Source organism: Rana temporaria, chromosome 7 (genome assembly GCF_905171775.1).
Source record: "Rana temporaria chromosome 7, aRanTem1.1, whole genome shotgun sequence".
Classification (NCBI taxonomy): domain Eukaryota; kingdom Metazoa; phylum Chordata; class Amphibia; order Anura; family Ranidae; genus Rana; species Rana temporaria.
The window spans coordinates 6,456,161-6,472,705 of record NC_053495.1 but is presented as its reverse complement, the minus strand read 5'-3'; the positions used below and the strand labels follow the sequence as shown (position 1 = coordinate 6,472,705).

The following is a 16,545-nucleotide window of genomic DNA, read 5'->3' as shown; positions in this document are numbered from 1 at the left end:
AGTGATTTTTATTTTTTTTGTCCCTCCTACTGAAAAGTTTGGAGTCCCCGGATCTAAAGAGAGTTATGATGTTTCCATCACAACCCACAGAAACAGATGTTGCAGAAATACTTTTCTCGGCATTAACCCGCGAGGTAGTCGCGCTGTTCTGTCATAAACCCGCCGTCTGTCTTCAATGTGCGCTTTTACTGTTTTTTCGCTCAATATTTGTGTTTTTTTATATGTTTAACACGTAAAAATCCAGCAAAACAAACGGCAATATGCAGGAAAAGCGAAGCCAAAGTGCCAAATCTGGTGCAGCCCTGCATGGCAGCCAATCGGCTTCAGCCCTGGTTCGCATTGCAGCGATTTGACGTGCAAAAATCGCATGCCGAATCGGCGGGCTATTGTCGGAAATGGCACCGTTTCTGTACTACGTTTGGCGACTTTGGGGTGCGATTTCAATAGACATCTGTGCAGAAACCCGCACAGATGTCTCTGAAATCGTCCCCCAAAGTCGGGACAGCTAGGGTTGCCACCTGTCTGGGATTCACCCGGACAGTCCGGGTTTTAAATCCTGTGTCCGGGTTTCAGTCCATCTGAAACCCTGACACATCAGTGGCAGCCCTGCAGCACCAGTCTTCCTATCCTCTCCTGTCAGCTTCCAGTGATTTTAATTTATGTTCGTGGGAGGGGGCGATTTTACTGGGGTGCAGACTGGCCTGGGAGAGATTATACTGGGGGGACAGATTGACCAGGGATAGAATATACTGGTGGACAAACTGGACTGGGGGGGGGTTATACTGGGGGACAGACTGGCCCTGTGGAGATTATACTGGGGGACAGACTGGCCCGGGGGAGATTATACTGGGGTACAGACTGGGGGGGGGGGGTTATACGGGGGGACAGACTGGCTTAGGGGAGAATAAACTGGGGTGCAGACTGGCCTGGGAGAGATTATACTGGGGGACAGACTGACCAGGGATAGAATATACTGGGGGACAAACTGGACTGGGGGGGTTATACTGGGGGACAGACTGGCCCGGGGGAGATTATACTGGGGGACAGACTGGCCCGGGGGGTGGGGGGAGATTATACTGGGGGACAGACTGGCCCGGGGGAGATTATACTGGGGGACAGACTGGCCCGGGGGGTGGGGGGGGTTATACGGGGGGACAGACTGGCCTGGGGGAAATTATACTGGGGGACAGACTAGGGTGACCACATTTACAAACTACCATTCAGGGACACTGATGGCGTAGCGTATCGTATTTACGCTACGCCGCCTTAAGTCAGAGAGACAAGTACTGTATTCACAAAGTACTTGCCTCCTAACTTACGGCGGCATAGCGTAAATGGAGCCGGCGTAAGCGCGCCTAATTCAAATTAGGATGAGGGGGCGTGTTTTATGTTAATTGGGGGTGACCCGACGTGATTGACGTTTTTTACGAACGGCGCATGCGCCGTCCGTGTACATATCCCAGTGTGCATTGCTCCAAAGTACGCCGCAAGGACGTATTGGTTTCGACGTGAACGTAAATTACGTCCAGCCCTATTCACGGACGACTAACGCAAACGACATAAAATTTTCAAATTTCGATGCGGGAACGACGGCCATACTTAACATTGACTAGGCCAGCTATTTGATGAAATAACCTTACGCCTGAAAACGCCTTACGTAAACGACGTATCTTTACTGCGACGGGCGCGCGTACGTTCGTGAATAGGCGTATCTAGTCATTTACATATTCTACGCCGAACTCAACAGAAGCGCCACCTAGCGGCCAGCCTAAATATTGCACCCTAAGATACGACGGCGCCGGCGGTCGTATCTTAGCTAGGTTTAAGTGTATCTCAGTTTGAGAATACACTTAAACTTACGACGGCGCAGATTCAGAGTTACGACGGCGTATCTACTGACACGCCGGCGTAACTCTCTCTGAATCTGGCCCTGTGTGTTTCTATATAGGCTGTACTGTGAGATCTAGGAGTAGGGTTCCTAAGCCCTGTATTAGATAATGAATAGGCCTTCTCAGCCACGAAAGGGTTAATCAGTGAACCTGTGAGTGGGGCAGATACCCCCCCCCCCCCCCCCCAGGCAGGAACCGCCCCTCCCTTGGGGCAGAGGAATGTGCACATTGCTGGATTGTAATCACAGGCCAGGAATGCAGGAAGGGTTGGGCCGCAGGTGACAGCCGGCTCTGTACAGTAATGTATTCTTATTCTAATGACGAGGTGAGATCTGGGGATTTTCTTCCTCCCACCTCAGCATGAAACTCTCCTTACTAGTCATCCGCCCGCCTGGGTGTGCAGATCATGGCACTGACCTACAGACTCGGCAGAGATAGGGTGCCCACATGTCCCGGATTGCCCGGGACTGTCCTGCAATTGGCATGTCTGTCCCTGGTCCCGGGCACCTTCATTCTGGGACAATACAGTGTCCCGGAATGAAATAGAGGACACAGTCACCCCCTACTAACTAGTAACTACATTTCCGGAACTGGTCGCTAGGGCCGGCGCTGCCTGGCATCTTGCAACCAGTGACAATTTACTCTCAGACAGTGAGGCCGGGAGCGAGTTCTGCGCCTAGTGCAGCACCTCGGCACCTCCTCCTTCTCCAACACCTAGCGGCGAGCAGCAGGGACTGGTGTGATCTTCACTCTCCAAATAGCGACTCCACTCCTTTCCTGTAATGCACGTGGCTCATACAGAGGGAGTGACAGCAGCACTGCATCTGGCGGCAGGCTATGGGTGGCAAGCGGCATTGCATCTGGCGGCAGGCTATGGGTGGCAAGCGGCATTGCATCTGGCGGCAGGCTATGGGTGGCAAGCGGCATTGCATCTGGCGGCAGGCTATGGGTGGCAAGCGGCATTGCATCTGATGGCAAGTGGTACATTCAGCTGACAAATTACCCACCGCCAAATTCCCCATCAACCCCGAGGGGCAGATTCAGATAGATTACGCGGATCTAAAGATCCGATAATCTATCTGATTTTCGATCCGCCGGTCCAATTTTGCGAGGCAAGTGCATGATTCACCAAGCACTTACCTCGAAAATTGCACCGTCGGATCGTAACTCCCCCCGGCGGAATTCAAATTCCGCGGCTAGGGGGAGTGTACAATTTAAATCAGGCGCGTTCCCGCGCCGATTTAACTGCGCATGCGTCGCCGGCGAAATTTGCCAGTGCGCATGCTCCAAATGACGTCGCTAGGACGTCAATGTTTTCGGCGGCTACGTAAATTCCGGCCATCCGTATTCCCGATCGACTTACGCAAACGACGTAAAAATTTGAATCTCGGCGCGGGAACGACGGCCATACTTAACATTAGCTACCCCTCATATAGCAGGGGTAACTATCCGCCGGAAAAAGCCTGAACGCAAACGACGTTAAAAAAAAAGCGACGGGCGGGCGTTCGGTCTTGAATCGGCGCTTCTCCTCATTTGCATAGCCAACGCGTAAAAGACAGCGACGACACCTAGCGGCCGGCGGTAGATTGCAGCCTAAGATCCGACTGATGTAAGTCACTTACACCTGTCGGATCTTAGGGAGATCTATGCGGAACTGATTCTTATGAATCAGTCGCATAGATCCGACCGTCGGCTCTCACAGATACGACGGCGGATCTCAGAGATACGACGGCGGATCTCAGAGATACGACGGCGGATCTCACAGATACGACGGCGGATCAGGAGATCCGCCGTCGTATCTCTTGATGAATCTGGCCCATAGACTACATTTCCCCCTCAACTTTTTTTGGGGAAGGTGAGGGGGGGGGGGGGTGTCCCTGAATGGCAGTTTGGAAATGTGGTCACCCGAGGCAGAGAGGGGAGTGGGGGGGGGGGGAACAAGGGGGGTAGAAAATGGGCAGCGATGGGCGACACCACACAAACCAACATCGAATGTAAGGAGCATTCGGCCAACAAGCTTTTGTGACTGGCATGTTGGCAGAGATGTAGAACCTTCAGGGTCCGGGTGCAAGAAACCAAGAAGGGGGGGCTCTTCCCTCTGGGGCCCGGGGCCCTCTACTCCCTTTATTACGGTCCTGCAACGTGACCTTTTTCGAAAATCAAAATGCCTCGATGTGTGGGACAGTCAGGCTGGGGAGGAAAGGGCTTGATGATGCTGGACGTCCTCCAGCCAGGAAATGGGGGTGGGGCTCTTATCTGACTTGCTGCAGCTTCTGATGCACATGGTGAGGAGCTCACAGTGTGCGGCGAAATTAGAGGAAGCCGTTTCAGTCCAGGAGAGGAGCGGTTTAGCTGTGCAAGACTGAAAGGTGTGGGTCTGGATTGAGGATTTAATGGTTCTCTCGGGGGGGGATTTTTGTCTTTGGATGTATGATCTCGGTAGGTAAAGTCTGTTATTTCAGTGTCTGTAGCGGGTAGTAGTCCCTCCGATACCAGACTGGGAGACGTGTCGGTATGTTTCATGTTCAGAGGGAGACTGGGACGCCGTCCAGCTCCAGTTCTGACATTTCCTGGAATCCGGACAGATACCGAGAAATGAGATGTCAGTGCGATATAATGCAGAGAGACCGTCTCCTCTGCTATGTCTGCAGTCTCTATACCATCTCCTGTAGTATATCTGTAGTCTCTGACAATCTCCTGTAGTAGGTCTACAGTCTCTGACCATCTCCTGTATCATGTCTGCAGTCTCTGACCGTCTCCTGTATCATGTCTGTAGTCTCTGATCATCTCCTGTATCATGTCTGCAGTCTCTGACCTTTTTCTGTATCATGTCTGCAGTCTCTGGCCATCTCCTGTATCATGTCTGCAGTCTCTGATCATCTCCTGTATCATGTCTGCAGTCTCTGACCGTCTCCTGTATCATGTCTGCAGTCTCTGACCTTTTTCTGTATCATGTCTGCAGTCTCTGGCCATCTCCTGTATCATGTCTGCAGTCTCTGATCATCTCCTGTATCATGTCTGCAGTCTCTGACCGTCTCCTGTATCATGTCTGCAGTCTCTGGCCGTCTCCTGTATCATGTCTGCAGTCTCTGGCCGTCTCCTGTATCATGTCTGCAGTCTCTGACCGTCTCCTGTACCATTTTATACACTTATAGCTAGATTCAGGTAGGGCGGCGCATCTTTCAGGCGGCGTAGCATATCGTATTTACGCTACGTCGCCGTAAGTCAGAGAGGCAAGTGCTGTATTCACAAAGCACTTGCCTCCTAAGTTACGGCAGCACAGCGTAAGTGCGCCTATTTCAAATGAGGATGAGGGGGCGTGTTTTATGTAAATGTTTGGTGACCCGAAGTGATTGACGTTTTTTATGAACGGCGCATGCGCCGTCCGTAAAATATCCCAGTGTGCATTGCTCCAAAGTACGCCGCAAGGACGTATTGGTTTCGACGTGAACGTAAATTACGTCCAGCCCCATTCACGGACGACTTACGCAAACGACGTAAAAATTTAAAATTTCGTTGCGGGAACGACGGCCATACTTAACATTGACTAGGCCAGCTATTTGTTCGACTAACTGTACGCTGGAAAAAGCCGTACATTAACGACGTAAAAAAAAAAGCGCCGGGTGCATGTACATTTCTGAATCGGCGTATCTAGTCATTTGCATATTCTACGCCAAACTCAACGGAAGCGCCACCTAGCGGCCAGCCTAAATATTGCACCCTAAGATACGACGGCGTAGGAGACTTACGCCGCTCGTATCTTAGCCTTATTTAAGAGTATCTGGTTTCCAGAATACGCTTAAATTTAGGACGGCGCAGATTCAGAGTTACGTCGGCGTATCTACTGATACGCCGGCGTAAAGCTATCTGAATCGAGCTAAATGTATTACGTGTGGCCCCTGTGTGATATTGAAGGCTCCTATGTTGAGTAAATGGATCTTCGCTGCTCTAGAAGTATCCGGTGTCTGGGCTGATGTTTGCAGCGTTGGCTGCGCTCCCTCTCGGTGTTGTTGTGGTTTCTGTGGCGGGGTGTGATTAGTGTCGGGAGTGTGGCCAGGTTGTACGCCCCGGCGCTGGCGCTCAGCCTCTCTCCGTTCTTCTCTCTCCGCTGGTTGGGAATTTTGCGATCTGTTATGGAAGAAAACCAATTTATAGAGAACAAGCACGACACAGGAGACACCTTGGACTGGCGTGAAGAACTTCTGTCTGAGGAACTACAAGTCCCATCGTACCCGCCAGCCAATGTGTGAGTATTCCACAGGAAGAGGGCAGGATTCATCTTTCATGGTTCTGACTCCTCTATATTGATGGATTGTGTGGTTGGGGGTGACTGAGCTCTACCCGTCATCATTGCTCTTTGTATTGCTTCATCAGGTCAAACACCTCCTAGTGCATCACCGAAAAACATTTATTAAAACCAAATGCCAAAAAAAAAAATACTCCTAGATGTAAAAAGATGCAAGAAAATAACGCCACTTTATTCAGATCCAGCAGTAGGATGGGGCCACCTGGTCCAAACCATCTCTCATATTAGCAGGTTTACGCGTTTCGGGGGACGCAAACCCTTCTTCAGAGCTCTGGCACCTGGGGTAGATTATGGCACCCTCTGAGGCTTGGGTTGAATTAATTCACCATCTGAGGCCCGGGCTATATAGTGGCTGTATTATGGCATCCTCCAGAGTGGATTATGGCACTCTCTGAGGGGGCAAGGCTGGGGCCTAGACTAGATGATGGGATCCTCTGAGGCCTAGACTAGATGATGGGCATCCTCTGAGGCCTAGACTAGATGATGGGCATCCTCTGAGGCCTAGACTAGATGATGGGCACCCTCTGGGTCCTAGACTAGATGATGGGCACCCTCTGGGTCCTAGACTAGATGATGGGCACCCTCTGGGTCCTAGACTAGATGATGGGCACCCTCTGGGTCCTAGACTAGATGATGGGCACCCTCTGGGTCCTAGACTAGATGATGGGCACCCTCTGGGTCCTAGACTAGATGGGCACCCTCTGGGTCCTAGACTAGATGATGGGCACCCTCTGGGTCCTAGACTAGATGATGGGCACCCTCTGGGTCCCAGACTAGACGATGGGCACCCTCTGGGTCCCTGACTAGACAATGGCACCCATTCAGGCATTGACTGTATTTTGTCCGCCTCTAGGGGCCCAGGCTGGACTGTGGCCCTCTCTGGGGGATTAGGATTGATTATGGCACCTTCTGGGTCCTGGTTTTAGTTATAATGTCCTGCAGGGATGAGACTGGATTATGTCCTGTAGGGCCTTTAGTGCACCCTCTTTGGCCAGTCACTAATCCATAACCTACAGACCAATCGATAGGAACCTCCCAATCTTGGTTGTGATATAATGAATGGTGCACCATCTGGCCTTGTCCCCTGCTGAACAATGTGGGATAGAACGGACAATGAACCCAATCTGTATTATGGTACCCCTTGTTCCTCTGCAAAACGAGGGTGATTGATGGCATCCTCTGAAACCCAGAGTGGATTATGGTACCCTCTATAGCTGGGCTGAATTATGGTGCCCTCTGGGTCTAAGACTTTACGATGCCCTTTAGGGCTGGGTTGTGGAAGCCTCTGGGGAACCAGGATGGATTATGGCACCCTCTAGGTCTTGGGCTGAATTATGACACCCTCCAGGGCCCGGGGCTGAATTATGGCACACTCGGGGGGGGGGGGGGGCTACTGTTGTGAAGGTGGGTCTGGGAATACATTTTAGTCTACTCTAGAGGAACTGCTCTGCATCAAGCTATAATGAAGGGTGCACCAAATGGTGTTGTCCTCTACTGAGCAACGTGGGAGAGAACTGATGGTGAGCCCACAATGTATTGTGGCACCCCTGGGACCCAGGTTGACATATGGCACCCTCTATGGACCAAGCTGGACTATGGCGCCCTCTGTGACCTGGGCTGAATTATTGCATCCTCCAGGCACCAGGCTGGATTATGGCCCCCTCTATGATCTGGGCTGCATTATGGCACCTTTGAGGAACCAGGCTGGATTATGGCACCATATGTGGCCTGGGCTGAATTATTGCACCCTCCAGGAACCAGGCTGACATATGGCACCCCCTAGGGACCAAATTAGATTTTGGAACCATCTGTGGCCTGGACTGAATTATGGCACCTTCCAGGAACCAGGCTTGATTATGGCACCTTCTATGGCCCTCTATTGCACCCTTCAGCAGGGACCAGGCTGGATTATGGCATCCTTCAGGGACCAGGCTGAATTATGGCACCCTTCAGGGACCAGTCTGAATTATGGCACCCTCCAGGGACCAGTCTGAATTATGGCATCCTCCAGGGACCAGTCTGAATTATGGCATCCTCCAGGGACCAGGCTGAATTATGGCATCCTCCAGGGACCAGGCTGGATTATGGTACCCTCTGGTCTGGGTTTTAATATTGCACCCTCACCATGTGTGACCTCATCTGAATTATGGCTACATCCAGGAACCAGGCTGATATATGGCACCCTCTAGGGACCAAACTGGATTTTGCCACCTTCTGTGGCCTGGACTGAATTATGGCACCTTCCAAGAACCAGGCTGGATTATGGCACCTTCTATGGCCCTCTATTGCACCCTTCAGCAGGGACCAGGCTGGATTGTGGCACCCTTTAGGGAACCAGGCTGGATTGTGATGCCCTACAAGGACCAGGCTGGATTAAGGTGCCCTTCAGGGACCAGGCTGTATTATGGCATCCTCCAGGGACCAGGCTGTATTATTGTACTCTCTGGCCTGGGTTTTTAATATTGCACCCTCACCATGTGTGGCCTCATCTGAATTATGGATACCTTCAGGAACCAGGCTGACATATGGCACCCTCTAGGGACCAAACTGGATTTTGGCACCTTCTGTGGCCTGGACTGAATTATGGCACCTTCCAGGAACCAGGCTGGATTATGGCACCCTTCAGGGAACCAGGCTGGATTATGGCACCCTACAGGGAACCAGGCTGGATTATGGCACCCTTCAGGGAACCAGGCTGGATTATGGCACCCTACAGGGAACCAGGCTGGATTATGGCACCCTTCGGGGAACCAGGCTGGATTATGGCACCCTTCAGGGAACCAGGCTGGATTATGGCACCCTACAGGGAACCAGGCTGGATTATGGCACCCTACAGGGAACCAGGCTAGATTATGGCACCCTACAGGGAACCAGGCTGGATTATGGCACCCTACAGGGAACCAGGCTGGATTATGGCACCCTACAGGGAACCAGGCTGGATTATGGCGCCCTTCAGGGACCAAGCTGGATTATGGCACCCTCTGTGGCCTAGTCTTAATTATGGCACCCTCCAAGGAGAAGGCTGACATATGACATCCTCTAGGGACCAAGCTGGTTTACAGCACCCCCTGTGGCCTGGACTGAATTATGGCACCCTCCAGAGATCAGGCTGGATTATGGCGTCTGTTATAAATGGCACACCAACTGGTTGTCCTCTGCTGAGTGGCACGGTGGGAACTGATGGCGAGCGTGGGAATGTTTTGCCCCCCCCCCCCCCCCCAATGCCGTACATTCCTACAATTCTTTAGATAAGACATCTGATTAATTTATTTATTTTTCTGTGTAATCCATCACCAGATTTGTACATATTTTCCCAGAATCGGTTCAGTTTGGGATCACCTGATACAAATACGAAGCATCAAGCGGCCGCTGGAAAATTCCTGTCCAAATTTTTGGAAAAGTGCCAGTAATGCATTTCATCGTTCACCCGATTCTCCTGGGCCCCCGGCCCTCCTCTGACCCCGTCGTGTTATATTTACATTGCTGCCTATGCCGGTGGTGTGGTAATAAGGGGGGGGGGGGTTACGTGAAATAAGCGTTATTTTTGTCCAGGATTGTGAAATACGGAGAGCAGCAATCGGTTTATCTCTTTTCCAGAATCATGACACGCAGAGTCTTGTCCGCCCGCGCTGGCTCATTCACTGCTGGAAACTCGCCGTCTCATGCACATGCAACGGAAATTTCAGATTTGTTGTCCTCGCCGATCTCTGGCAGAAATATGAAGAGGCGTTACATCAGGATGACCATATTCGTGCAGACAAGTCCCCGCATTTCCTATCTGATTACCCAACATAAACTGTTATTTTTGTATCTAGTGTGTTTGTCCTGAATGTTATGTTCAGCGTTTTGACATTTTGCAGCAGTGGAACCGATTGACGCCAACGCTGGGGCCCAGGAGGGTGCGCCAACGCTGGGGCCCAGGAGGGTGCGCCAACGCTGGGGCCCAGGAGGGTGCGCCAACACTGGGGCCCAGGAGGGTGCGCCAACACTGGGGCCCAGGAGGGTGCGCCAACACTGGGGCCCAGGATGGCGCGCCAACACTAATCGCTGTATAAATGTGAATGGTCCCAAAAACGTGTCAAAAGTGTCCGATGTGTCCGCCGCAATGTCACGGTCACAATAAAAATCGCAGATCGCCGCCATTACTAGTAATAAAAATGCCATAAAACTATCCCCTATTTTGTAGACGCTATAACTTTTGCGCAAACCAATCAATATACGCTTATTGCGATTATTTTTTTTTTATTATTATTATTTATTTTTTTACCAAAAATATGTAGAAGAAGACGTATCGACCTAAACAAAGGAAATTTTTATTTTTATTTTTAAATTGTGATATTTATTAAATCAAAAAGTTAAAAATATTGGCCCAGATTCACAGAGAGCGGGCGCACATTACGCCGTCGTAGCGCAAATAATATACGCTACGCCGACGCAGCGCAGAGAGGCAAGCATGGAATTCTCAAAGCCAGTGCTGTCAAAACTGCGCTGGGTTTCGAAGGCGTAGGTGGAAGTGGGCGTGAGCCATGCAAATGAGGCGTGACCCCATGCAAATGATGGGCTGAGCGCCAGACAGATACGTATCATCAACTTCGAAAGCGCCGAGACGAGGACGCATCCCTCTGCGCATGCTCATAACCACGTCGGAGCAACTGCCTAAAATACTCCGGATCACTGCCTACGGCGTGAACGTTACCTACGCCCAGCCAGACACGCATTTAATGTAAACTCTGTAAATATACGCCGGCTTGTTCCCTGGTGCAGACCTTTGCATGTCTGCTGCTGGGTTACACCTCCTTTATGGGGCTTAACTTTACGCCGGACGTACAACTTACGCGCACATCGCGTAGCCTGCACGTACGTTCGTGAATCGCCGTATTTCCCTTATTTGCATATTTGAATAGAAAATCAATGGGAACGCCACATGCGCCCAGCCTAAGTATGCGCCCACGCTACGCCGGCGTAGGCTAGTTACTTTAGCGGGATGAAGCCTGTTTTTAGGCGTATCTTAGTTTATGGGTCCGGCGCACAGATACGACGGCGCACATTTGCACTTACGCGGCGTATCTTGAGATATGTCGGCGCAAGTGCTTTGTGAATCTGGGCCAATGTGTTTTTTTTTTTTTTTTAATTGTCGCTCTTCTTTTGTTAATAGCGCAAAAAAATAAAAACCGCAGAGGTGATCAAATACCACCAATCGAAAGCTCTATTTGTGGGAGGAAAAAAAAAACATAAAGATTTAATTGGGTACAGTGTTGCATGACCGCGCAATTGTCATTCAAAGTGCAACAGTGCTGAAAACTCAAAATTGGTCTGGGCAGAAAGGGGGTGAAAATGCCCGGTATGGAAGGGGTTAAATAAGTGGTAAAAAAAAATGTCGGACATGCCTGAGAAAAGCCAGCGCACCTATAAATGGCTAATCTTCGTATCTCTCTGATCTGCACACAGTGTTATAAAAATTCCTCTTTGCTTTGTTGCATTATTATGCAGCTCTTTTTTGCTGATTTCACAATCCTGCCCTGGCAGAGACGTGCGTTATCCTCTGCCAGTACAGGGCAGGATTTCTGGCAGAACATATTATCAGCGGGTATGCTGGGTGTGGTATACCTGGAGCGGGTACAGAATATTCTTTATTCCTCTCTTATTGCTTTCTCTCTGAGACTGACATATCGATAGGTGGATGCTGGCGGTTTCCTGTAGCTTGTATGGTCACATGACACATCCGCCGCGCCGTTTCTTTGGAGTTTTTCGTCATGTATTGTTCTCTCCCACTTACATGTCCTTTTTTCTATGTTATAATGAGCGGCATCAGGTTATTATTGTTCAGTAGTATGCTGACTTCTAGTGGAGGTTTTGGGGCACTACAACTTGTTTACTACATACTTTTGGCTCTTCCCTTGGTCCTCCCCTCCTATTTAGTGCTAGTTAGTTCAGAACCCATTGGAGTTTATAAATTACAGTCACATACCTCCCGACTTTTTGAGATGGGAACGAGGTACACCAATTAGAAAATGTATGTAGGCATAGGACACGCCCCCTGCCACGCACCCATTTTAGGAGAGCTATACAAAGAATTATTAATTAAACCCACAGGTGCTTTTTTTTTTTTTTTTTTTTTTTTTACCACTATTATTCCTTTATATTGGTTTTTGAGGTTTACAAATTTAGAAATTGGATGAAAAGGTTTAGCACTGGGAATCACTTTTTGAAAGATGCATAGTGCATTTTAAAAAACAACTATATAGGTTAGACCAAAAGGAGGGACTAATGAGGAAGAAAAAGGGACTTCTGTTCGAAATCCGGGACAGTCCCTCGAAATCCGGGACAGTTGAGAGGTATACAGTCACATGTTTTATTGGGGAACCATATCCTTGGCTTTGTGAATTGAGCCAGGTTTAGGTGCTGGTGAAGGTGGTGCAAGGAAATAGAAGAAAGGGCTTGCTCCATTGGCAGTGCCCTAGTCCTAGGAAGACAGTGTGGCAGTTTGCATGTAACCCAGGGCTGATCCTAGGCGGGTGCGTGGGGTGCAGTGCACCCAGGCGCCGCAGAGGTGGGGGCACTGAAGCGCCAGAGTGCTCCCCTGCCTCCTCCTCTCCTTGTCCATGTCCAGCGGCAGCTCTCTCCGCCGGTCACCGCCGCTGCCACTGTGTTTCCATAGAAACATGTGTAAAGGGGAGAGTTGCTAAGATGACCACGCCCATGTGGGGGGTGCCAGAAATATTTCTGCACCCAGGCGTCTGTGACCCTAGGATCGGCCCTGATGTAACCTCTTTCAGAATGTTGGGTCAGTTATGAGTTTTGGGTTAGATAAGTCTTGTTTAATACCCGACACTTCGGCTAACCTTGTCCTTCTTCTCTCTTCAGGTGCTGTATTATGGATTCCCTGTGTCTGTCGCTTTGTCCTCCACCAAGGTGAACTCTGACCTTCCCGTGTGTCCTGCTCCTCCTCCGCCCCAGTATGCGGCATCTATCCCAACTGCTTCTCCTACTCTTCCTCATAAGAGACTGCTTGGCATCAACATGGCAGTGCCCAAAAAGACCCTTCGTGTCTTTAGATGCCGATGTCCGATATAACCTCTCCAGCTTCACCGCACCGACCGCTATCCAAAATGTGGCCGCCAAGAATGGGCCTCTACTCTTCATTGCCACCACCAATCACCTCTATGTTCTGAATGCTACCAACCTTCAGGTCGTGCAGGACCTCATTACTGGTCCCACCAACAGCTCCGCGTGTGAACTGTGCTCCCAATGTAAGATGGGCGATGCCCGCCCGGCCCAGGCCGAAGACACGGACAGCAAAGTCTTGGTGATGGATCCAGAAGAAGACGTTTTGAATTTGTACAGCTGTGGTTCTTCTCTCCGTGGAGTTTGTTTCGTCCACGAATTTGACAGCTCTGAAATCTTGAGCTCCTCCTGCTTGTTCCGTGAATCCTTCAACTCTCCTTCCTGGTGCCAGGACTGTGTCGCCAGCCCCCTCGGCACAGTGGTTACAGCCGTCGATCACTTGAAGTCCATCAATTTATATATAGCCTCATCGGTGGATTCCAGTATGAAGGGGAACTATGGTACCACGTCCGTGTCCATCAGGCGAGTGCGGGCCGCACATGATGGCTTGGCAGAGTTTCACAATTTGACTGTTCTTCCTACCTTCATGGACAAATACCCCATCCAGTATGTCTACACATTCAGTACTCCGAGATACGTCTTCTTCTTGACGATACAGCTGGAGAACCCACACTCCAGAAACTACCACAGCAGGTTGGTGCGTCTGAGCGCAACAGAGCAGGACATGAAAAGGTGAGTGAACTGTGCAATGGTTAAAGTGGTTGGAAACCTCAGACATGAAGCATATCCCTCTATAGTGTGTACTTGTCTCCATCCAAAGCACTAAGTGTCATTTCTGTCTGCTGCTTCATTCCTCTATCTGCATGAATCACTTCTGACAAGTTTTCCTGACACCAAGAGAAAAAAAGTGACAGGGGAGAAAGCTCCAGCACACAGCCTGTGATTGACAGCCTCTGTTCCTGTGTGCTTTGTGAAGGGGTGGGGGGGGTTCTTTCCCCTCTAGTCGGCTCTAAACTCTCCTCAATGAGCTCTGCAGAGTGTAACTTCAGCTCTCCGCCCCCTTTTTTCTGTGCTCTCAGACAAGCTTAAAAATTGTTGAACTTTGGATGTAGAGAAGAGCAGACTGCAGCTAAACGGGGCAACTGGGTATATGTAAAGGTTTATAACCACTTTTAAGTGATACTAAACCAGTGTTTCTCAACTCCAGTCCTCAAGCTGCCCCAACAGGTCATGTTTTCAGGCTTTCCATTATTTTTCACAGGTGATTTGATCAGTTTCACTGCCCTAGTAATTACCACAGCCATTTCATCTGAGGGAAAACCTGAAAACATGACCTGTTGGGGCGCCTTGAGGACTGGAGTTGAGAAACCCTGTACTAAACACACATTGTTTAATTTACATTGTCTCTTTTTTTCTATATATGGCACTGTAATTATTTAAATAAAAAATGGCCTGTCCATTACGAACGCACGGGCGCCACACCCCCCCCCATCCATGCGTCCGGCCTTCTGATCTACATACAGGGTGCCAGACTATGGCTTCCAATGGGGGGGGGGTGTTTTTTTAAGCACGTGATTAGAGACAGGGGCTCTATTAGGCTTCAAAAAAGGGTGAGCCCACCTACTTGTGTGACATTAGTTAATATTCGCTTATGTCTTCCTGCTTCTCCTCCTGAATATTTGCTATTTTCACACTAAATCTCCTTCCCGCCAATCAAGAAGTGGGTCGTGAGACCCGTTTCCTGATTGGCCAAAACGTCAGGTGATCCTATTGGACGCCTGGGAAGAGGAGAGAGGAGACGGTGAGGGCACTGGAGCCGCTGCCCGCCACCCTGCCATGCTGGAGAAGCCGCAGGAGGAGAGAGAGAAGATGGAGAGGACACCAGAGCCGCAGCCTGTCCCCCCCCCCCCTTCGCCACCTAGATGGGGTAAGTGTCGGACCAACTGGCAGACAGCAACGAGCGGGATGTGCGGTGGTTAGTGCCGCCGCTGGGTGGTTGTTTGTCGCCCCCCCAAAAAAAAGCCGCCATTGGTCATCAGCAATTGCATTGGATTATATTCGTAGCTAATAAAGGTAGCAGTTCTGTAACAGGCTCAGTTTAGCAATTCAGCAATAAAAACGTAACTACTGGCAGGATCAACAGGTAATTATACTATGTTGCCAGGTGGTCTCCGAACAGCTAACTCTATCATATACAGAGTATATCCTTTTTAATTTACAGTTTAAGTCGCATTGAGTTGCTCCTTTAAAATAATTTCCTGCTTTTCAGTTAGAGCGGAGTGCGCTCCACCCTCCTGTGTGGCGTTCTAGGGGAGCATCCCATGTAATCCCAGTACCGTCCTTCTCTCTGCAGTTACCGGGAGCTGGTCTTGGACTGTCGGATTGAGCTGAAGCGGCGTCGCAGATCAGAACCCGAAACCTTCAACCTCGTCCAAGCAGCTCATGTTGTTGCTGTGGGAAAGGATCTGGCCACGGAGATGAACCTGGACGACGGTGATCTGGTGCTGTTTGCCACGTTTGGCCAAAGCGAGCCGCAGAGCGACAAACCTCGCCGCAAGTCTGCCCTCTGTGCCTTTCCGCTAAAGCTCATCGACTACTCCATCGCTGAGGGGATGAGAAAATGCTGCAGTGTGGAGTACAAAGAGAAACTTCAGAGAGGACTTACCTACTACCAGACCGAGTCCTACTGCCCCCAAAATGTAAGAGATTACCCCGACCCCAGAAAGACTATCCTGACCCCAGACCTACTGCCCCCAGAATGTAAGAGATTACCCTGACCCCAGAAAGACTATCCCGACCCCAGACCTACTGCCCCCAGAATGTAAGAGATTACTCTGACCCCAGAAAGACAACCTAACCCCAGACCCACTACGTCAAGAATGAAAGGGATTACCCTGACCCCAGAAACACTACCCCAACCCCAGACCTACTTCCCCCCAGAATGTAAGAAATTACCACAACCCCAGAAAGACTATCCCAACCCCAGACCCACTACGCCAAGAATGAAAGGGATTACCCTGACCCCAGAAACACTACCCCAACCCCAGACCTACGGCCCCCAGAATGTAAGAGATTATCCCGACCCCAGAAACACTACCCTGACCCCAGACATACGGCCCCCTGAATGTAAAAGATTTCCACGACCCCAGAAACACTACCCCAACCCCAGACCTACTGCCCCCAGAATGTAAGAGATTATCCCGACCCCAGAAAGACAACCCAACCCCAGACCTACTGTGCCAAGAATGAAAGGGACTACCCTGACCCCAGAAACGCTACTCCAAC

At 50.3% G+C, this 16,545-nt stretch overlaps 1 protein-coding gene across 2 annotated transcripts in view; it reads left to right on the top strand.

The window, feature by feature from the left end:
- Positions 1-16,545, top strand: part of MST1R (macrophage stimulating 1 receptor) — a 72,224-nt gene that overhangs the window by 20,653 nt on the left and 35,026 nt on the right. For both annotated transcript variants that reach the window (XM_040358780.1, XM_040358782.1), the window contains exons 2-3: positions 13,060-13,992; positions 15,614-15,959. In XM_040358780.1, coding sequence (XP_040214714.1) covers positions 13,154-13,992; positions 15,614-15,959 — 1,185 coding nt within the window. In that variant the 5' untranslated portion in view covers positions 13,060-13,153. The remainder of the gene's footprint in view (positions 1-13,059; positions 13,993-15,613; positions 15,960-16,545) is intronic.